This window comes from Peromyscus leucopus, chromosome 20 (genome assembly GCF_004664715.2).
Source record: "Peromyscus leucopus breed LL Stock chromosome 20, UCI_PerLeu_2.1, whole genome shotgun sequence".
NCBI classification, from domain to species: domain Eukaryota; kingdom Metazoa; phylum Chordata; class Mammalia; order Rodentia; family Cricetidae; genus Peromyscus; species Peromyscus leucopus.
The window spans coordinates 18250482-18273862 of NC_051080.1; the positions used below are offsets into that span (position 1 = coordinate 18250482).

The 23381-nt window shown below is 50.5% G+C and overlaps 1 protein-coding gene across 4 annotated transcripts in view; it reads left to right on the forward strand.

Moving 5' to 3' along the window:
* Cerk (ceramide kinase) overlaps window positions 1-23381 on the forward strand; it is a 47836-nt gene that overhangs the window by 18380 nt on the left and 6075 nt on the right. For 3 of the 4 annotated variants that reach the window (XM_037197464.1, XM_028878156.2, XM_037197465.1), the window contains exons 2-10: window positions 2801-2914; window positions 4313-4435; window positions 11246-11371; window positions 13192-13255; window positions 14345-14490; window positions 17394-17468; window positions 18836-18988; window positions 22127-22232; window positions 22913-22989. In XM_037197464.1, coding sequence (XP_037053359.1) covers window positions 2801-2914; window positions 4313-4435; window positions 11246-11371; window positions 13192-13255; window positions 14345-14490; window positions 17394-17468; window positions 18836-18988; window positions 22127-22232; window positions 22913-22989 — 984 coding nt within the window. The remainder of the gene's footprint in view (window positions 1-2800; window positions 2915-4312; window positions 4436-11245; window positions 11372-13191; window positions 13256-14344; window positions 14491-17393; window positions 17469-18835; window positions 18989-22126; window positions 22233-22912; window positions 22990-23381) is intronic. The other variant, XM_028878157.2, reaches the window with a different exon arrangement.

Genomic DNA, 23381 nt, shown 5'->3' on the forward strand with positions numbered 1-23381 from the left:
CGAGTCTCCCTCTGGATCCTCTGAGTGTGTTGAGATGAAACATGATTCGTGGGCACTTTTTGTTGTTGTTTTGTTTTGTATTTTTGAGACAGGGTTCCTAGCTGTCCTAGAACTCACTCTGTAGACCAGGCTAGCCTCAAATTCAGAGATCCACCCACCTCCGTCTCTGGAGTGCTGAGATTAAAGTCATGTGCTACCATCGCCTGGCTCATGGGCACTCTTTTAAGTGAGTTGTCGCATGGGTCACTGGTGCCTTTTATTTTGTGATGTAATTCATGACCGTCACCTGCCTCTCAGTCCTCTGAATATTGGAAGCGTGTCTTTACTCCACTGTCGTGTTTAGCAGTTGTGACATCTGTCACCTGTTTCTTATGAACAGTCACCATGGTGAGGTGGAGATGCTTGAAGATGGAGACGTTAGAAGCCTGCTCTCAGGGATCCTAGATTCAAAGCACAGGTTGTTTATCAAATGGCCACTGCCTCACCACTGTTCTGTCCCTACTGCGGGGCACCTGGCAGGTGAGCCTGGCAGGTGAGCCATACCCCCTGGTGTGGCAGGAGGTGGACAGTCAGAGGCCAGGTGAGTCCAGGAGATTGAGTGCAAGGTTACAAATAGTGCAAGATCTGGAGGGGGCTCCGTGGGGCCAGGCCAACACCTCTAGAAATGGCGAAGGCAGGTAAACTGTGGAAGAATGGAAGGGTCATGTGGGAGAACTGACTGCTGGTGCCAAAGCTACTTGCTGTGTAGGTGTCCAGCTATCTGCCACAAGGGCTGTCCTGAAGAGCACTCACCTGTGCAGGTGTGGAGAGGAGCTCTGTGTGTGTGTGTGTGTGTGTGTGTGTGTGTGTGTGTGTGTGTGTGGTGGGGGCGGGGAGTCAGGGAGGGGAGAATGAGAAGCAGGTAAAAACTGAATTTTGGAGACGCGATGGTGAAAAAAACGGGAATCCCAGGAGGCAGCTGCCTGTGGAGAGCTGAGACCCAGGGTGGTACAACAGGCTCCACAGGGCTTGATTCTGCTCAGCTCAGCCCCTCCCCAGTGTGTGTGCCTCTGGGGATCCCAGGGACAGGACTACAATCCTTTCACAGCTCAGGTTGCACCTCCCCAGGTTCCGATGACCCAATTTCCACGGCAACAGCTTGGAGACTAACACAAAAGGATCAAGGCGCTACACAACATTCTTTGCTAATTTAGCTGTGGAAGAGTTGGGGAATTTTAGCTAGACTGCAGGGTTCAGAGCCAACCTCGGGAGCCAGCAGGCAATGTTCACCCATACAAAAATACACCATGATTCATAAAGAAGCATTCTGGAGTCCAGCCTGTGTTCAAAGAGGGCGTTACTGTCTATAATCTTCTCTGCCTTTCCTGACCACACCACTTGAGCCCACAGCTTCTGTCAGAACCTGTTATTTCCCACGGCTGCGTACCCAGCCAAAAGAACTTCCTTTTGATCCGAGCCAAATAATTGCGGCATGCTTCAGGCAAAGTTTGGGTCCCTCTGCCTCTCTCTGGGCTGCCGGGTTAGAGAGATTGTTTGGTACCGGGCATGCTGGAACGCACTTGTAATCCCAGCACTCAGGAGCCTGAGGCCGGAGGGTTTGAGAGTCCATGGCTAACCTGGGATACGTAGTGAGACCTTACTTATCTCAAAACAGCAGACTCAAACCTGAAGGTTGTTGGGGGCTGACATCCTCTTGATCAGTGCTTCTCAGCCTTCCTAACTCTGCTACCGTTTAATACAGTTCCTCATGTTGTGGTGACCCTCCCCAACCATAAAATGATTTCGTTGTTACCTCCTAACTGTAATTTTACTACTCTTATGAATCATAATGTAAATATCCAATATGCAGGATATCTGATATGTGACCCCCAAAGGGGTCATAGACTCACACACAGGTTGAGAACCACTGCTCTGTCTGGGCCCATCCAAGGCATCCTGTCTTTCTGCTTCCAGTCAGACCCCAGCCTCTCTGGAACCCTTTTCCTCGGGGTTCACCCTGACTCTCACATACTTGGTGGCCCTGTGTTATATGTGTCCCATCCCACTTGGGTTTCTTTTTTTTTTTCTTTTTTTTTTTTTGTTTTTGTTTTTTGTTTTTTTGTTTTTCGAGACAGGGTTTCTCTGTGTAGCTTTGCGCCTTTTCCTGGAACTCACTTGGTAGTCCAGGCTGGCCTTGAGCTCACAGAGATCCGCCTGGCTCTGCCTCCCGAGTGCTGGGATTAAAGGCGTGCACCACCACCGCCCAATCACCACTTGGGTTTCTAAGCCAGTTTCTACCCATCAGAGCAGAGAGCATGTCCAGAGCACATGTCACACGCAGTACAATGGTTGGCTCAGAGAGATCAGTGCTTAAATGGCCGAGGAGACCCCTCAGCACTTGTGGGTTAAATGGCTGAGCAGACCCTGTGAAAAGTCATAGCCTGTACCTAATCCTCTGATGACACCAAGCTACCTCTTGTTACTTAGCTCAGAGTGACACATCTAACCTACCTTCTTTTCTTTTAAATAATTACATTTTATTTATGGGAGGGGACTTATGCCATGGTGTGCATGTGGTTGTCAGAGGACAACTTGTAGACGTTGGTTTCTCCTTCCACCCATGCAGATCCCAGGGATTCAACTCAGATCCCTCAAGCTTGTAGGCAGGCACTTTGCCCTGCCGAGCTATCTCGCCAGCCCTAGCCTTCCTTTCTTTTGGGGGTTCCTAAGGAGAGTAGGAATGAGTATGCGCAGCTTTTGGAGTTGCAGGTGTCTGTGTCGCTCTGATGGGTCCTCGGCTCTAAGTGTGGTGTCTTTGCAGATGCCTGCTGCGTGCCAGTGTCCGAGATCATCGCTGTTGAGGAAACAGATGTTCATGAGAAACAATCCTCTAGTGGCCGATGGCAGAAAATGGAAAACCCGTTCGCATTCACAGGTGAGAGAGCCTGGGTGCTTGCCAGGCCCCCCCTTTAGCTCCATGTAGACTACAAAGAAGGGTACAGATCAGGTCAATGATTGGCTTATCTTCATAGACTCTTTTTCTTTCTTTTTTTTTTTTTTTTAAGATTTATTTATTATGTATAGTGTTCTGCCTGCATGTATGCCTGCAGGCCAGAGGGGGGCGCCAGCTCTCATTACAGATGGTTGTGAGCCACCATGTGATTGCTGGGAATTGAACTCAGGACCTCTAGAAGAGTAGCCAGTGCTCTTAACTGCTGAGCCATCTTTCCAGCCCCATAGACTCTGATAGCAATTTTTTTTTCTTCTGTGAAGTGAGGTCTCTGGTCTCAGGGTAATTGTTAGGGGTAAGTATCATACCTTTTAGCACATAGCTGATGTTCCTTTTTCTTTTTTTTTTTAAGCAAAGAGCCTTTATTTCCCCACCACCACCACCCCTTCCAGAGCTGAGGGCCAAACCCAAGGCCTTGTGCTTGCTAGACAAGCGCTCTACCACTGAGCTAAATCCCCAACTCCCGATAAAGATTTATTTATTTATTATGTATACAGTATTCTGCCTGCATGTGTCCCTGCAGGCCAGAAGAGGGCACCAGATCTCATTACAGATGGTTGTGAGCCACCATGTGGTTGCTGGGAATGGAACTCAGGACCTCTGGAAGAGCAGTCGGTGCTCTTAACCACTGAGCCATCTCTCCAGCCCCCTGATAGCAATTATTTAGCATCAACTTTCTGGGCTGGGAAGAAGGCTCAGCGCGTAAAGCGATTGCCATGGGTCGCTAAAATTCTTCCTCCTCCCAAGGTCCCAAGGACACAAACACAGGCAGTTTAGCGCCAAAGGTCGCTCTGGGGGAACCAATGACTTTATTGGGCATCCTTACAGAACGTAGGTGAGGGGTTACTTACAGGGGTGTGGGTGCCTCTCGCCCTGTGGGCTGTGCCGGGACAGCCTCATCCGACAGGGGCGAGGACTTCCCTCTAGCCACAGAGGCTGAGCCCCAGCTTTAGTTTCCTCCCCTTTATATAGCCTAGCCCCACCCCCTGGCCTCAGGCCACACTGCCAGGTGCTAGCGGGGCCGCTGGCTACCCAGGTGAGACGCTCTTGCCCTCATCTGGGCCTCTCCGAAGTGGGTGTAAACTCCCTACCCCGCCCAGCTGGGATGATCTTTTGCAAGGGGGCACAGCTGAACTCCCCGAGACGGTTGCTCGGTGCCCCCCTTGCACTCCAGCAGTGAGAGGACAGGCTGAGACACCCGTGGAGCTCCAGCTAGCAAAGCCCGTGGAGCTCCAGCTAGCAAAGCCCGCGAGGTCTCGCTTCCCAGAGCTGCCGGCCGAGCCTGCTGACCCTGCTAACCCGCCCGTGTTGGTTTCCGTGCAGTGCACTGTGTGAAGCGAGCGCGCCACCACCGCTGGAAGTGGGCACAGGTGACCTTCTGGAGTGCCGACGAGCAGCTGTGTCACCTGTGGCTGCAAACCCTTCGCGAGCTGCTGGAGAGCCTGAGTACGTGCGCGAGCGTTCGGATTTGTTGCCAGGCAGCACCGCTGTGGTGGCAAACGCAGGACTCAGTGACCTGACCCAGGTGGACGTGATGGATCCCTTTGATTTGTTTTTCTGTCTGCTACGTAGAGGGCCGCAGCGCAGCGGCGTCGCCGAAGTGTGTAGACTCCGCAGCCGGAGTCCCGGCCCAGCCCCTGCTTACCAGCAGTGAGACTGAGGCACATCCCTTAGGCCCCCCCAAAGCCTCAGTTTCTTTCTCTGTCAGTGGAGTGGATACAAATACATTCCAGGTACAAATGAGGACTGGCCAGGATGTGGGGGGAGCCACCTCCTGTCTTCCGGGAGTGTGGCCTCTGAAATGCAGCAGAGCCCAGTGCCAGGTTAGTGTGTGCTAAGGGACTATTTCTCTGTCACCTGTTTTTTTTGCACCTGTGACACCGGGTTATGTTATAACCTTATGCACAAAGGCCACAATTATGCTATAGACGTCGACTATAGATACAACATTGCACAGGTTAGCATTTCACCTTTTGGGGGTTAAGTTGGCATATGCATTTTAAAAAGTAAATTGTAGGAGGCCGGGCGGTGGTGGCGCACGCCTTTAATCCCAGCACTCGGGAGGCAGAGGCAGGCGGATCTCTGTGAGTTCGAGGCCAGCCTGGGCTACCAAGTGAGTTCCAGGAAAGGCGCAAAGCTACACAGAGAAACCCTGTCTCAAAAAAGCCAAAAAAAAAAAAAAAAAAAAAAAGTAAATTGTAGGGCCAGTGAGAGGGCTCCATGAGTAAAGGCACTTGCCACCAGCACACGGGACCTGAGTTCCACCCCCAGGATCCATGTGGTGGGAAGGAGAGAACCACATCCTTCAAGCCATGCTCTGACCTCCACGCATTCCACGTGTGCACTTGAGTGTACGAACTCGTGAGCACGTGTGCACACACACACACCAAATAAAGGAGTAAAAAGTGAAGCAAAAGCAAGTGAAAAGTGAATTGTAAAAGGCCAGCACGCGGACTGGAGAGATGGCTCAGAGGTTAAGAGCACTGACTGCTCTTCCAGAGGTCCTGAGTTCAATTCCCACATGGTGGCTTACAACCATCTGTAATACATAATAAATAAATAAATCTTAAAAAAAAAAAAAAAGGCCAGCATGCCCTTGTGGTTCCAGCCCTTAGGAGGGAGGCAGGGGGATTTCTAGTCCCACACTGGCCTGGACTGCCCAGTGAGACTATCTCACAGCACTGAAAAAGAAAAAGAAAGAGAAAAGAGGGCGGCCACCCGCCACCCGCCACCAGGCCGGAGAACTTCACTTCCGTCTCCAGAACCTGTCTGCCAGAAAGAGACTATTCCTTGAAGTTGGCTCTTCTCACTTCCACACATACATGATATAATAAAAGGGGGGAGGGAGGGGAGGAGGGAGGAGAGGGGAGGAGGGGAGAGAGGAGAGAGAGAACTGGGTTATAAGGTCTTTGAAACTGCTCAACTCCCAGGCCTATTCATGAAACACATCTCTGGATTACCGGAGGGTGGTTAGAACTGTTTTTTTTTTTTTTTTTTTTTTTTTTCTGAATTCTATTTTCCCCTGGTACTGGAGTTCCCCACCCACTGCCCTTTTTAAGATCACCCCGAGTTTCTAGATCTTCTGTTACCAGCTCTGTCCCTTGGCTGCTACTCTCTGGGCTGCCTCAGTTTCTCCTGCTTTCTCCCCTGGTCTCCTGACTCTTCCTCCTCCCTCCCCAGCCCCACCCCCCTCCCTGCTTGCCTCGCCTCCCACCAAGTCATGTTTCTACCAGGCTGGGTCATTAGTCAGGCTTGATCCTACAGGCTCGGACTGCCTTGGAATCCTGGAGAATTTATTATTTCTCTGTCGCTCACAGGAAACTCCCACAGCCATCAGATGGCACACGAGCCTCTACGATCAGCTGCTCTAGTTTTAGCTTCCAGTTGTTATCTCTGCATGTGTGTGCCTGTCTGTCTGTCTGTCTTTGTATCTGTATGTGTGTGCACAGGTCGTTATGGAGACCAGAAGACAACCCCAGGCGTCATTCCTCAAGCATCTTCCAACTTTTCCATTGGACAGTGTCTCTCACTGGCCTGATATTCACCAAATAGGTCGGCTAGGCGGCTGGCCCCCAGAGGTCTGCTTGTCTCCACCTCCTCAGCTCTGCGGTTGTGTGTGTGTGTGTGTGTGTGTGTGTGTGTGTGTGTATACCAGCACCTGGCTTTTGAAAAACTATGAACATGGACTGAAATGATCTTGCTGCTTGCTTTGAAAGCTCTTTACCAAATGCACTATCTCCCCAGATGTTTAATGTATTTTTAACATTCTTTTTACACTTTGTGTGTGTGTGTGTGTCTGTGTGTCTCTGTGTGTGTGTCTGTGTGTGTCTGTGTGTGTCTCTGTGTGTGTGTGTGTGTTTTGCCTGCTTGTATGTGGGTAGACCGTGTGCATGCCTGGTGCTCGAAGAGGTCAGAAGAAAGTGTCGGACTCCCCCTGGATTGGAATTATGGGTGGTCGTGAGCCACCATGTTAGTCCTGGGGGTTGAACCCGGGTCCTCTGCATGAGCAGCAAGTGCTCTAAACTAATGGGCCATCTCTTCAACCCTAGCCCTTTAATGTATCTTTTTAAAATGTTTTATTTATTTATTTATTTTTATTTTATTTATTTATTTTTTTTTGAGACAGGGTTTCTCTGTGTCATTTTGGTGCCTGTCCTGGATCTCATTCTGTAGACCAGGCTGGCCTCGAACTCATAGAGATCCACCTGGCTCTGCCTCCCGAGTGCTGGGATTAAAGGCATGCGCCACCACTGCCCAGCTAAAAATGTTTCATTTTTATTTTATGTATGAGTGCTTTGATTCCATTTATGTGTGTACAACATTTGTGCACAGTGTCCACGGTGGCCAGAAGAGGGTGCTGGATCCCCTGGCACTGAGCTACGTGGGTGCTCTGCCTATGCAGTACACTGGATCAAGCCAAATTGAAAAACTATAAGAACAAGTTTATTTGAGCAAAGCAACTCCCAGGCAGGTTCTCCAGTCCCAGAGATCCAGGCCGGAGAAGCAAACTAAAGCAAGGAGACTTTATAGGTTGTAGGTGAGGGGTGATGACGTATCCTCCACAAGCTGGGTTTGTGCTCAAGGATGATCAAAAGCCGAGCACTTTAGGCCGGGACTTGAGTGGCTGGCGTCTTCAGGGGAGGAAGCTGCAGTAGCCACCAAGAATGTGGAACTGGGCTTTTTGGTGCCTTTCCTTTGTTTGGGGACTCTCTGAGTGGGTGGGGTTTGGAGAGAGAGAGAGAGACAGGAATGGGGCTTTCCAGATTATGCAGGAGTGAGCTGGAGGATCCAGCTGAACACAGACACTTAATAAAAGTTCATGATTCTCCTTATCACACCTACTTATTAGTTCTAAGGCTTGCATGGACCACCTTCTTTTTCTTCCTTTCCACACATGCAGTGTGACCGCAACATTGGTGACTCAGTCCTGACTTTGGGGATACACCACAAGGAACGAAAGGGCTCCGTTAGCTTCATCACGTAGAGGGAATTCTCCTTTAAGGATCCCGATTTGACAAATCGGTTTGTTTGTTTGGTCGCGGGTGTTGGATTTAAGAACTGTTAGTAAAACGCCCTCAGGTCTGGTTGTTAACACTCTCCCTACTGCAGCAGCCATCTCGCCTGTGACCTTCAAATCCTTTCTATATCACTGCATCTGACTTCCTGATGCCTCATTTAGGAGTTCGCACCTAGGCTCAGGGAGAAGTAGGCTTGTGACTTCCTTTCTGAGACATCCCTGTCTGGCTTTGCCTCGAAGGTCACAGTGACTTCTTTCGAATCACTCGGAAATGCTTCTTTTCCTGTCCTTTGGAAAAGGTCACACATGATGGAGACTGGGTTTCTTAAGTAGTTTGAGGGACTTCCGTGAAGAAACTGTTTAGGCCTGGGAATTCTTAGTAGGAAGGCATTTATTTATTTGTGTGTGTGCACATGTGTGTGGAGGCCAGAGGCTGACTTCAGACCAGGGTTCTCTCTCTGTCACTCACTATTTTTGGAGACAAGGTCTCTGGCTGAACCTGGAGCTCGATGATTTGACTAGACTGGCTGGCCAGCCAATCCCAGCAATCCTCCTGTCTCTGCGATCTTCCCAACTCTGGGTCTTCACCTGGCTTTTTTGCTTTGTTTTGTCTTCTGTGTTTTGAGACAGGGTCTCTCTTTAGATAGTAGACCAGGCCAGCCTTGAACTCAGATCTGCCTGCCTCTGCCTCCCACGTGCTTGGATTAAAGGTGTGTGTCCCTATGCCTGGCACTTCACCAGCTTTTCTGTGAGTGCAGAGGATTGGAACTCAGGTCCCTCATATGTGCCCAGCGAACACTTACTTTACCAAGCTATCTCCTTGGCCCTGTACCTGGCTTTTCTGAGACAACTTGAAATGATAAAATATGAAACAAACCTATTCTAAGTTTCTTCATTTGGGATTTGTTTGTTTTTACCTGTTTATTTTGAGAGTGGGTCTGATGTACCCCAGGCTGGCCCTGAATTTTCTATGTAGCCAAGTCCGGCCTTGAACTTCTGATCTTTCTACTATTAACTCCCAAGTATTGGAATTACAGGTGTTGCACCACCATGCCTGGCAGATTTTGGAAACTGCATGCCCCCTGAAATTCCCTCCAGGTTTGGTTTACCTGCCTGCCTGCCTGCCTTTCTTTCTTCCCTCTCTTTCCTTTCTTTCTCTCCCAATCTCTTACCTTTTTTGGTGTAGAAGCGGAACCTAAGGCCCCGTTCAGGCTCCACAAGCACTCTGTCACGAGCTCCACTCCCAACACACTATATTTCCATTTTCTCTAGTTAGAAGAGCATCCTCCCTCCCAATTGGCTTTGTCTTTTTTCGCCACTAGAGTCTAGTGTAAATGGAGTCACGGGGGTGAGCTATCTTGTATACATCCTGGACCCCAGCCTGGTGCTTTTCACATCTGTCTACTTGGTGGTGCCCTACCTATGGGCATGTACCCCATGGTTAGTCGTTAACCACTCACCCACTCTCTGGGTATGTGCCCCACAGCTAGAGGTTAGTCACCCACTCATCCCATGGGTATGTGATCCATAGTCAGCTGTTCGCATTTACTCACCCCCTTGGATATGGGGCAGCTCTTGCTGGCTAATCTAAATAGTGCAGTGATGAACACCATGTCCTGGTTTGGACATAGACTTTCATCTTGGGGTTCCTTGGGCATCTTCCTTCATGTTACTGTGATTTGTTAGATGTACGTGGCAGAATATACTTGAATCAACCAAAATAGATGTATGGGTGTGTAGCAGGAATCTTAAAAGTTCTTATTAATAAAATCAAACTCAAGGCCAGTTATCGGGGTCAATGCTGGTAGATCAGAGAGACAGAATAAGCCACAGCTATCTCACCTTGCCGGATCCTCAGCTGGTCTTGTCTCCTCAGACTGGAGGCCTCTGAGTCCTCATCCGGAATGGGTCTCAGCTGAATTACTGCTCAAAAGCTTGAATGCTTAACCAGCCAAAATCTTAACCAGCCAAAATCTTCTAGTTTCTGGTCCTCACGCCTTATATATCTTTCTGCTTTCTACCACCACTCCCTGGGATTAAAGGCTGGCTTTCTGGGATTAAAGGTGTGTGTCACCATGCTTGGCTATTTCCAATGTGGCCTTGAACTCACAGAGATCCAGAGGGATTTCTATCTCTGGAATGCTAGGATTAAAGGTGTGAGTGCCACCATTTTCTAGCCTTTGTATCTAGTGGCTGTCTGTTCTCTGACCCCAGATAAATTTATTAGAGTACACAATATTTTGGGGAACACAATACCACCACAATGGGTGTTTCATAGGGAAATAGGGGTGCCTCAAGAAACCCAGATGTAGCAGGATTTTTCTGGGCCACCAACCAGCTCTCAAATCATGACATGGAGACTTATTAGTTATGAATGTTTGGCCTTAGTTTATGCTTGTTTCTAACTAGCTCTTATAACTTAATTTAACCTGTTTCTCTTCATCTACATTTTGGTTGGGGCTGTATGTCCTACTTTTCCTGCTACTTCCATGTCTGTCTGTCTGTCTGTTTGGCCCCTGGTGCCTTCTCTCTCTCTATCTCACCTAGATTCCTCCTCCTACTTATTGTCTCTGCCCACCAATCGCACCTATCCCTCTCCTGCCTAGCTATTGGCCATTCAGCTTTTTATTAGACCAATCAGGTGCCTTAGGCAGACAAGGTAACACATCATTACATTGTTAAACAAATGTAGCATAAATAAATGTAACATATCTTTACATAGTTAAACAAATGCAGTGTAAACAAATGCAATACACCTTTACATAGTTAAAGTAATATTCTGCAACATAAAGATGTAGCACATCTTTCCATAGTTAAAATAATATTCCACAACACCCAGGCACTGGCTAAGCCTGAAGGAAGGGCTGGGGCCAGGCCTAGGATGCTGTGGGAGCCTCTCTTCCCATTGTCTGCCCAGTTGACTCATCTGTCTCTCTGTGTGTCTGTCTGCCTCTCCTCCTGCCTCTCTCTGTATTCCCATCTCTTTCTTGTTCTCAAAAGCCTCGTCCTTCCCATGGGCAGACAGAGCTACAGCCATCCTTGCTCATGCCAGGCCAGGACCTTCCTGATGCCCCACATGTGTGCAAAGCCCCACCCTCATCTCAACGGCCGGTCACTTTTCTCCCTTGATGACCAAGAATTCTTTGTCAAAACCCATCAGCTCTTCACCAGCAGCAGGCTGATGGAGTTTGAATTCATTGCACTCATTGTGACTGACCTCTGTGGATGTTGTTTTGCAGCTTCAAGACCAAAGCACCTGCTGGTATTTATCAACCCTTTCGGAGGAAAAGGTCAGGGCAAGCACATCTATGAAAAAAAAGTGGCACCTCTATTCACCTTGGCTTCCATCACCACCGAAATCATCAGTAAGTGTATTGGGCATGGGGTGGGAGGGGGGTGTATGCAGAGGCCACCTTGAGAGAGACTCACATGCCACCGCTGGAGGGGACTTTAGCTTAGATGATCATTTCAAAACTCAGCTGAAGTTTTACTCTCAGCTGGAAGAATGCAAAAGAAATAATGTACTTAATGTACTTTGCCTATAAAGTACTCACAGGAACAACGAGATTAAAGAATAGAATTTGAGGGCAGGAGGTCCTTGCAGGAAAAGATACGAGCAATGAATGTCTGAGAATGTCACACATGGGTCATTTTGCAAAACATGCCTTAACCCCATGTCATAGCACTCCGTCATGAGTGCAATGCTGGCTTCAGAGGGGAGACAGACATGGTCCACTGCTCCTGCTGCCCTTCAGGGGCTTGCTACAATCCTGTTAGCAAGACACTTAGTGCAGCTGGCCCTGGCTGTAATCCCAGCACTCAGGAGGCTGAAGCAGGAGGACTAGGGGTTGGAGGCCAGCCTGGTCTCATAGTAAGACTCTGCATCCCAAAAAAAAAAAAAAAAAAAAAGCTCATTATAGCAATATAAGTCAAAAGTTTTAAAAAAAAAATGAAGAGGTTATCCCGATATCCCATGCTTCCCAAATCTGAGCACAGTCAGAAACACACCAAGACTGAAGCACTCAGGTATCCCAGCATTGCTTCATGATAACAGGATACTGGAAACAGTGCAGATGCCCTCAGCAGGAGATGTGAACATAGAATCATGGTGAATCCAGAGCAACAGTATACGGCAGCTTAAAGGGGCATTTTCAAAAGATTCTAAACCATGAAAAATTGTGATAGCCAGGTGGTCACACACACCTTTAATCCCAAACATTCAGGAGACAGAGGCAGGTGGATCTCTGAGTTCAAGGCCAGCCTGGTCTACACAGAGTTCCAGGATAGCCAGGGCTACACAGGAAAACCCTGTCTTGAAAAACCAAAAACCAAAAACCAAACCAAACAAACAAACAAAAAAGATTGTGATATGGGAAACTGCAGACACAGAATTGAGTGAGCAATAAATTTCACTAATAATTTTGCTTTATCACACTGAGTATAAGGATTGTGGGCTAGCCTTATCTTCTTCTTTTTTAAAGATTTATTTAGTTATTATGTATACAGTGTTCTGCCTGTATGCCAGAAGAGGGCACCAGATCTCATTACAGATGGTTGTGAGCCACCATGTGGGTGCTGGGAATTGAACTCAGGACCTCTGGAAGAGCAGCCAGTATTCTTAACCTCTGAGCCATCTCTCCAGCCCCCCACTTATCTTCTTCCATTCTGGTGCATTCTGAAAAGTTTAAAGTAACTCGTATACTAAGGAATAAGTGTAACAGAAGCTGCACTTATTCGAATTACTGTCAAATCAACTATTTGTTGAGGCTGGAGAGATGACTCAGTGGTTAGGAGCACTGGCTGCTCTTGCAGAGAACCAGGGTTCAGTTCCCAGCTCACAACCCCCTGTATGTAACACTTGTCTTGAGGGATCCACTGACCTCTTCCACGGGCACTGCTTGCACATGGTGCTCATACATACACACGTGCAGGCAGACACTCATGCACATAAGTTGAAAATAAAAACAATCAGTTGTTGACAAGCGTGAAGAATGTCAGGTCTCGCCTGGTAGAATGGATCCTAAGATGGGTGTTTCCCATAGAGGCTGCTTTACTCTTCCGTAAGAGGGAGTGAGGTGAGTCGAGATGGGACTTACTCTTATAAAATAACATCCGTTGGCAGTTTGCTTACACACGGGCTCCAAGATGTGAAGATGAACGGTCCCGTGTTATGTTTCCCCCACAGTTACTGAGCATGCCAATCAAGCCAAGGAGACCTTATACGAGATCAACACAGACAGCTATGACGGGTGAGTTACACTTGCTTTCCTCTTGGTCACAGACAGTGAATGCTAGGCTAGCCAAGACCTACCCTGTGGGAGCCTTCCCTCCACGTCCTGGGACATGTGTCCTCCACACACATGCACAGATTTCTCCATGCCTCTGTGCAATCATCCCTAGCCCTGGAGAGCGCACCAGAAAAACCTGTCCTGCCCACACCTCTTTCTCCCCTCAGCTTCCCTGACTCACTTCTTTCGCTTGGTCCCCTCTGCTCCTGTTTTCCGAGCTCCCGAGACTGTGCCCAGGGCTGGGGTTGACAACAGGAGCACTGGTCCCCTTTCATCTGGGGTCCCCTGCTGGGCACAGCAAGGCCGCCCAACTGGACCAAGAGAAGAGAGGGACACCATATGTCATCCCCTGCCTAGGAGAGCCTCCCAGCAGTAGGAATGCTACCACACTGAGGTGGTATTCATGTCCAGCAAGCTTGAATCTCAATATTCAGGGTTTTTTAACCTTTAATCACTATTTTTTTTTTCAGTACTGGGCACTAACGCCAGGGTTCTTTGTGTGCTCTGCCACTAAGATATCCCAGATCGAGCTATAGTTTTATTTTTTTAGTCATTATTTATTTTATGTGTATAATGGTTTGTTTGCATATATGTAGGTGTGTGTACCATGTGTGTGCCTGGTCCTTGGAGGGCAGAAGAGGAGATCAGATTCCCAGGAATTGGAGTTGTAGACTGTTGTGAGCTGCCATGTGGGTGCTGGGGATCGAACACCCTGGAAGAGCAGTACATGCTCTTGACCACTGAACTATCTTCCGAGTTCCCAGACCATAGGTTTTCGATGATGGCTGACCAAGGCTGGGCACATGTATACCTGCTCAGAAACCACCAAAATGCTACAAAATGCAGGGAAGCCAGGGTCTGTGAAGAATCCTGTTGTTTGGAAAAACAGAATAGGGGAGGCTGGCAGGACCTCATCGCATAGGGAATTGTTCAGGCACCGTTTCTAGGGGTCTGACAGGCCAGTCTTGCAAGCCGACCCCAGGACTCGAGGCTCCCAGCTGCTGCAGGCAGAGGACTGGTGGGCTTGACAAACCTGTGCTCCTCCTGCAGCATCGTGTGTGTCGGCGGGGATGGCATGTTCAGCGAGGTGCTGCATGGGGTGATCGGGAGGACGCAACGGAACGCTGGCATTGACCCCAATCACCCCAGAGCCGTGCTGGTGCCCAGTACCCTCAGGATTGGCATCATCCCTGCAGGTATGGTACACATATGGCTTTCTCCAGTCATATGGTCATACCCCCACCCCCTTCATTAGTAAAACTTCCCTAGGATTAGGGCTTCAGATGGGGGGATAGCATTCCTGGTTCATCCTTCATTTAAATTAGGATTCTGCAATCAGAAGGCAGAGAAGAGGGTCAGGAGTTCAAGATCATCCTCTGTTACATAGTGAGTTCAGCCTAGGCCACGTTAGACCCTGTTTTTTTTTTTTTTTTTTTTTTTTAAGGTGATTTTTATAATTTCTCATAACTATACTCTTTCTGTGAGATAAGGTATGAGTAGCAGAAAGAACACGACTGTGTATCTGGGAAGACCCTTATCCCGGTGCCCTGAAAGCCCAGCAGCACACAGGACAGTCTCTGCCAACAGTTGGAGGCCAGTGGGGCTGCCATCCTGGAGTCAGGAGAGGTACCTGGCACCCGGGGACAGAGACGGGTTATGGGGGTGGCTGTCTGGAAGAAGTGGCTTTTAATTGACCTGAGAGCTGGGATCTGGGGCTGGTGTGGGCTGAAGAAACCTGCCCAGGAGTCCTGGGACCTTGGGAAGGGACCCAGATGGGGAGGTAGTTGGCAGAACCCAGGACAAGACTTCGCTCACTTTGGGAGGAAGGTGTGGCAGCTAGGCTGTATCTTGAGGGTGTCCATCTAGCTTGGCATGTTTAATGCTTTTCTAGAAAGTTCCTAGTTCTTAGAAAACATAGTGTGATGATCTTGACTTTTATTTTTTATTTATTTTTTATTTTTTTATTTTTTTTGGTTTTTCGAGACAGGGTTTCTCTTGTGTAGCTTTGCGCCTTTCCTGGAACTCACTTGGTAGCCCAGGCTGGCCTCGAACTCACAGAGATCCACCTGGCGCTGCCTCCTGAGTGCTGGGATTAAAGGCATGCGCCACCACCGCCCGGCTGATCTTGACTTTTACATCCCATGGACTGAGAGCTTAGGAGATTGGGAAAGCACACTCCTGGGTGTGTCTGTGAGGGTGCTTTGAGGAAAGCTTTGGTGAGATATTTGCTGGGCCTGAGGGCGGAGCTTCATCAGCAGGCTTGATGAGAGCGTTACCAGAGACCCAGTCCTTTGAGATAAAGGCAAGCTGGCTGAGAGACCCTGAGGGAAGACAAGTTGGTTTCCTAACCAAAGATGTGGAGCCCTTACTGTTTGCCAGTCACTTACAAGTCATCCTTTGGCCATCAGAATGGCCTGTGGAGTCCCTGATTCTATGGAAATTGCTACTTGAATAGCATGTGATGCTATTCAAAGAGACTCAGGGAATTGACCTCTGCTTAGTAGGGGCCATGTCCAAACCACCATGTGCCACCAGGGCTGTGAGCTCCAGTTGGCTGCTGGCCTGCGGGCTAAGCAAGCAGAGAACCTCCCGCCATCCAGTGTGTAGGGAATGCCAGGTGTTCCTGTGAGCACAGATCATTCTTTTCAACCTGGCCCTCAGCGCTAAGGTCGCGCCGTCAGTAGGGTGGTGAATGAAAGCCCTCAGAGCCGCGTCCAGCCTCTTCACAGCAGAATCCTGCTAGCAAATGGACACGTGGACGTGTGAACCGCTTGTCCCTGGGATGAAATCTGAAACGATGGCTTTGTGTGACCTCCACTGGATCCAGCTGGTTCAGAAGTCTGATGTCTCTTTCACTTCATTAAAGCACAAAATGAGTTTCTCTGGTAGAACGCTCACATGGTGCCGAGTCAGCTCTGACTTCTGCCCAGCTCTGTTTCAACCAGGTGACAGCTCCCATGCTGAGTAGCACACAGGCAGCAGAGTCTCGCTTGACGCCACCGTGGGGACTGCAGGACAGTCCAATAGGGATGGGGGTGGACATGAGCTGCTGAACCCTTTTGCCCCTCAGCCTTGATGTCAAGGAAAGTTCTCAGGGAATTGACTATTCGGTGCAATCATGATCACCTGGGGCAAGGCGAGGCGCTGGTCAGGCTGAGCAAGCGAGGCGGGGCCAGGGGCCTGGGATGTGAGACTCTCTCTCCCCTGTGCGCCCAGCAGAAAGGATGGGGACCGTGCTCCAGCAGAGCTGGGGTCGTCACAGGCTCTAGTTCTAGTTACTTCTTTGTTCCCGTGGTAACACACTGTCACCAAGGGCAGCTTAGGGAGGAAAGGGTTGATTCAGCTTACACTTCCAGGTCACAGTCCATCGTTAAGGAAAGTCAGGGCAGGCACTCACTCAGGCAGGAACTGAAGCAGAAACCATGGATACTGCTAATTAGCTTGTTCATTGGCTCGTGCTTAGACAGTTTTCTTAGCCAGCCCAGGTCCACCTGCCTAGGAATGGGACCACCCACGGGGGGGGGGGCTGGGCCCTCCCACATCCGTTAAGGTAAAACCTCTCACAGACATGGCCACAGGTCAGTCTGGTTGAGACAGTTCTTCAATTGAGGTTCCTTCTTCCGAGGTGACTCTCGGTTGTGCCAAGTTGACAATAAAAACTAAGACCTTCACAGTTCACTTCGTTTGCCGTGGACTTCCCCATGACAATGCTCTGTGCCGGACTCCTGTTGTTCTCAAGGTCTAGGCTGGGCTGGGCAGCACTACTGGCAGCTACATAGGTGTGGGCAGGGGCCACACACCTTCCAGAGCTTTCCAAGGGAGGGAAGTGGCTGCCTGCATTGCAGACATCTCTTAGAAGTTCCAAGAGGGTTCGAGATGCTCTCTGTGTCCGGGTATGCTGCAGGCCACTTCATGGAGGGATGTGTTACCATAAGGCCACTTTTACTATTTTCAGCCTTCATGTTTCAGGTGAAATTCTTGTTTCTCTTTATTCTCTAGCTGTTCCAGGGTCACAGATGGGCAGGATCAGCAGAGCAGAAGTTAGTTATAGTTTTGGCCAGTTACATTAGCACTGAGAGCTTTCCTGTCCTCTTTGCAGGGTCCACGGATTGTGTGTGTTACTCAACAGTGGGCACAAACGATGCAGAGACGTCAGCTCTGCACATCATTGTTGGTGAGTCGAGGCTTATTTTCCTGAGTTTTTTGTATTTCATTTTATGTATATGAGTGTTCTGTCTGTGTGTACATCTGTGTACCACGTGTATGAGAGTGCCTGAGGAGGAGGTGAGCCTTCATGTGGGTGCTGGGAATCGAACCCAGGTCCTCCTCAACAACAACAAGTGCTCTTAACCGCTGAGTCAACTCTCCAGCCCCAAGTCCTGTCTTACACATGTGGCTGCCCCCTGCACAGACCCCAGGCCCCAGCTAGTGTCGTGTGGCCCTGCTGTCTCGTGTTCTCCCTTGCTCTCCTCCCTTGGCTGGCTGCCAGGACTAATCCTCATTGCAAAACACCTGCAAGGCTCCAGGCTGAGTTACTCCTTTGAGTGACAGACACACCCAGCCCCTGCTCCAGTCCCAAGTGAGAACCCCCCCCCCCCGGGCAGGGGGGAAGCTGTGGGGCTTCTGAGAAATGGCTGGTGTCCCTGCGCATCACTCTTTACAGGGTCCTGTTTTACTTACAGTCATGGAAATGCTTTATTTTAAAATAACTACTTGGGATTTTATTATTGGTTTGGGTGGTGTTTTTTGTTTTGTTTTTTGTTTTGTTTGTTTTTGAGACATGGTCTCAATATGTAGTAGTTCCAGCTGGCTAGTACTTATTATGGTGACCAGAGTAGTGTCAAACTCACAGGGGTCCTACCTGGCTCTACTTCCCAAGTGTAATTTTTTCTTTTTCTTTTTCTTTTTTTTTGAGACAAGCCTTTTCTGTATCTCCTAGGCTGGACTCAAATTCACAGTCCCTTGCCTCAGCCTCCTGGGTATGGGGCTTGCAGGTGTGTGTGTACCACCACACTTGGCCGATTTTGTGTTTTAAGTGTTGCATACCTCTTTTCAACCCCAAGCCTGCTCTTGCCTCCGTCCATGGTAACACGGACAGCCCTCCTGGACACGCTCTGTCCTGTCCCTTCAGAACAGTGCTCAGACCTTGCTTGGAAATAAGTAGGAGCCCAAACTTGTCATCGGGGGACTTGTTTAGAGGTTCCGGCACGTACCCTGGGCCCAAGAACGGTCCTCCCCTACCCAGGGAGGCTGTCCTCTCCGACCGGGAGGGATGCAGATGAAGCAATGAGGAAGGGGACACCCACCCAACCAGCCGGATAAGCTGAGTCCACCCCGGTGTGTGTAATGGTGTGACAGATGTCCCAGCCAGATAACCGTCGTCGTCGCATCTGAGTTTTTGTTGCCCAGATTGCTGCACTGAACGCGTTCTGTCTCCTGTGTTTGCAATAGGCAGGCCCCTCCTGTATGGGAGGAGGCAGGGCAGAGGAGGTCAGAGTGGGGACGGGGGGCTCCCTGATAGTTCTCCTCTCTCTCCCCCAGGGGACTCACTGGCCATAGACGTGTCCTCTGTGCACCACAACAGCACGCTGCTGCGGTACTCGGTGTCGCTGCTGGGCTACGGCTTCTACGGGGACTTGATCAAGGACAGTGAAAAGAAACGGTGGATGGGCCTCGTCAGATACGACTTCTCAGGTATGCGGGGTCCACAGACATTGCGTTCATCCCGGGGGGGGGGGGGGACCAGACTCCCGGCCTTGCTTTCCGGAATGGGGGCATGACCCTGAATCTGGCTATTGTGACCCCGATCGCGTCAGAACTAGACTGAGGGAGGAGGCCCTGTGGACTGGGAGCTTGGCTTTATCAGATGTCGTGTCAGTGGTACTAAACCCGAGAGATCAAGGCAGGTGTTTTCAGGGACCAAGATGTCGCTGTGAAGAAGGGCAGCAGCCCTGGGCATCTGCCCTTCAGACTCAGGCTCACTTCCTCCCTTCCCACAAATGCACCGGCTTCCCGAGCTTCTACCGCCGTAGCGGCCATCCGCCGTCCAGCTACACCCGTGAGCACGCGTAACTGAGCAGGACAGGAGAGGTCTGAGGTCTGCACCTGCTTCGGCGGAACTCCAGCAGGGACGGGGAGGACTGGACCGGTGGGTGTTCCCCTTCCTCCCTGCCCTCCTGTTGTGCAGCAGGGACTCGGTCCCCATTTCACAGTTGAGACAGCAGGCAGGATGCTTACGTGACTTGCCCAGGTCTGGTATCACTTCCTGCAGGTCACTGGCTCTCAGCGGAGGTAGGCATCAGTGTCCCTGGGAGGCTTGTTAGAGCCCAGACCTCACTCGGGACCTTCCCAAAGTACAGCTGGAGTGAGGCAGACCTGCAAACAGTGCCCTGGGGATGCAGATAGGGTCCCCGGTCATAGCCATGTCCCCTCTTACGTAGTCACCAAGCTAGGATGAAGGAGAACAGGTCAGCTTCAGGCTGCACCCAAAGTTACCACCTACTGGTTTCAGGTAGGGGGTGGGTACTCCTCCCACCCCCATTGGCTTTAAAGTACCAAGGAGAGGAGCTTAGGGGAAAAATGTGAAATGCAGGGTGTGGTATTCTGGTGGTCCAGGTGAATCCTTTTCCTGGGTTTAGTGCATTCCCCTTGTCTGGGCCCTGTTCTGAACAGTCTGCTTTTGGCAAAACTGTAAAATTTAATGACTCTGAGCACCAGAACCTACCCCTTTCACGAGGAAGGAAGGCAACCTCTGGTGTGGCAGAGATACAACATACCCAGCCCTTCGGAGAAGGACTCTGGGTGCTGGGCAAACTGACCATTTCCATATTGAAGTACTGCACCTGCCCCCATCTTCTGGGATGGGGAGCCCCTGCTGGTCCAGAGCCTCTGGCCGGTGCCTTCCTTCTCATTCCTTCTCAGAACACATCTGAGAAGCCCCATCCTTCCGCTCAGGTGGAGCAGCTCCCCTGGTCTTTGTTCCCACCGCATCACGGTCCTGAGAGAGCCACTTGAGGGTGTTAGCGCACACCACACGGGTGGATGTTGGTGTTTGGCTGCAGTGAGGTGGCAAGTTGTCCACTGTGCTGGGCAGCTGAGAGCTTTAGGAAGGACAGCAAGGTGTGAAATGAAGCATTCTGTCCTTCGGACATGCCAGGGCTGGCTGACGGCAGCTGAGGTGGGAACCTAGGGTTTGGAAAGAGGTCTCTGCTTGGGATGAGATAGCTGTCCCCAGTGTCCTATTAGAGCTCAGCATTGCACACCACACACAGCTACCAGCCTGCTTGCTGTGGGTCAGCGCCTCCAGGGCGCCGGACACTGGACATCTCCTGGGGCCCACAGGGAGTAAATAGAAAGAGAAGGTAGCTGGGCGGTGGTGGCGCACGCCTTTAATCCCAGCACTCGGGAGGCAGAGGCAAGCGGATCTCTGTGAGTTCGAGGCCAGCCTGGTCTCCAAAGCGAGTTCCAGGAAAGGCGCAAAGCTACACAGAGAAACCCTGTCTCGAAAAAACCAAAAAAAAGAGAGAGAGAGAGAGAGAGAGAGAGAGAGAGAGAGAGAGAGAGAGAGAAGGTGGTGCCAACATCCAGGCAGAGGCAACAGATGCCCCATGATCCAGAGCCACTCTCCACAAAGCTCCCCCTGGCATGCTTCTAGCACCCAGCCCCTGGCATAGGGGACAAGTACCTGGAGGGGCGCCCAGAATAAGGTGGGAGGAACCAGGACCCTCCTCCCCAGGGGAGGCTTGTGGCCTTGTAGGCGAGGCTATGATGAAGTGGGGCCTGGCCCCTGTGTGGAATGGGAGGGCTCGGTGTCCTAGGGTTTAGATGGGGTGGACTCCTCGCGGCCAGCATTACATCACAGCATAAACTAGACAAGGAGTATGTACAGGACCACAGCAAGCCCAGCTAGTCCCAGAGCAGGTGGTCACCCTAGGACATACCTGGACTCCCCTATGCCTCCTGCCCACTCCCTGCTATCAGAGGCCCATCGGTCCAGCCTGTCGGCCTTGCTCAACCTGACATGCACCATGCAGCTGGTACCATGGATAGCACCGCACAGTAGGCCCTTTAGCAGGCAGGCGGTACCACCGTGACCTGGGTCCTAAGGTCACCCAGGAGACCCCTAATGTTGTCGATGATGACAACTCTGGTGAGGGGCTAAGCACACAGGAAGCAGGGGGCATTGCTGATCGCATTGAAGAAGGGTGGTAGAAACCCTGAGCCATCAGGCCACACCACTGAGTTCATGCAAGGTCACTGCTGCCAAGTACCCTGCTTGGCAACTTGAAGGCAGCCTGGATATGTGGCCAAAGCCCCGACCACACCTCTCACCAGTGGTTTTGATGTGGTGCTGGTAGTTAGGCCATTGTGGGGAGGGCAGAATCTGCATCTCCTTCTGGTACAGTAGCAATGTCACCTGGTATGGTAGCAATGTCGCCTGGTATGGTAGCAATGTCGCCTGCAAGGCCCCTCCTGCCCCCTGCAGACTCGTCGGCTTCCTGTCTTCTTTTTTTTAAAAAATTATTATTCTGTGTGTCTGAGCATTACATAGATGTCTGGTGCCTACGGAGGCCAGAAGAGGGCGTCAGATCCCCTGGAGCTGAAATTACATATGGTTGTGAGCCAGTGTGTGGGTTCTGGGACTCCAACCTGGGTCCTATGGAAGGACAACCAGTGCTCTTTACTGCTGAGCTACCTCTCTCCAGACCACTGTCCTCGTGGTGGTGGTGGTGGTGGTGGTGGTGGTGGTGGTGGTGGTGGTGGTGGGTGTAAGGACACTTGTAACCGGGCACTGACACATGGGTGTTCTTTCTCCACTGCTCTTTTCTCCAGGGTTGAAGACCTTTCTCTCTCATCAGTACTATGAAGGTACAGTGTCCTTCCTCCCAGCACAGCACACAGTGGGATCTCCACGGGACAAGAAACCTTGCCGGGCCGGGTAAGCAGGTGCATTTCTGCATGGGTTTCCATTGTAAATCACTTGACCTATGCAGGGCTGTTTGGGAGCCTTGTTCCTGTTAGGACAGGGGATGCAGAAGGACTTTCTAAACACAGAGGGAAGACTCTTAAGTTTTGTGTGGGGCTTCCCAGTTCACAGATGCTTTCAGAAGAGCTGGCTCAGCATCTCCATCCTGGCCATGTGCATAGCAGCCATGTTCTCCCCATGGCGCAGGCTCAAGGCACGGGTCCAATACTAGGCCAGCCGCACCCACAGCCAGATGATACACTAAGTCAGTGGCTCAGCTCTGAGTTACTTACTGACCGGAGCATAGGCTCATCACACTTGTTACCTGAGATAAGGGCATTTTCACTCTAAGGCTGCTTGGTGGATTTTTCACATTCCCATTGATGCATCCCAAGCTAGGCAGGTGAGCCTGTCCTAGAGACGTTTGCAAGCCTTGGAGAAAGAAGCTGCTGATTGACTGATGTGAATTTCGGTCTAATCTTGAGAATTCAAAAGTGGTAGGCCAAAGAATTTCTGTTGAAGCCTTTGAAACTTGAGCCTTTCATCATCTGAAAAGAGCTTACATGCTTTTCTGTGTGTGGAGACCAGGGGCTTCGCTGTTGAAATGTGCTTGATGCATGCCCTAGAGGCGCGGTGACCATGCTGTCTTCCAGGTGCTTCGTGTGCAGGCAGAGCAAGCAGCAGCTGGAAGAAGAGCAGAAGAAAGCCCTGTACGGCCTGGAGAACGCTGGTAATCACTGCGTGTGTATTCTTGTGTGCGGCTCTCGGTGCGCGGCCTCCTCTGGCGGTCCAGCCTATCTCCCTCTTCGCCTGGTTAGAGTGTGTCAGTTTTATCTCTAGCTCTAGGCAGCATCAAGTCATTGCAGCTTTGGAGATGCTAGGGAACCTAGATATTTGTGGGAAGGCCTTCAGTCGCTGTCACAAGGCTGACCAGAGCCAAGGCTGCTGCTGTTCCAGCTACTGTGGAATAGGGATTGGCAAATATCCTCTTTGGGCCTGGCCGAATGAGCACCTTCTGCTATGGTCACCAAAGGCCTTTGTTACATCTCTACCCAGCAAGAATGACAGCTCCAGTGGGTATATAAGTGGGTGTGTCACCGTCCTAGAGCATTGCCTATGACC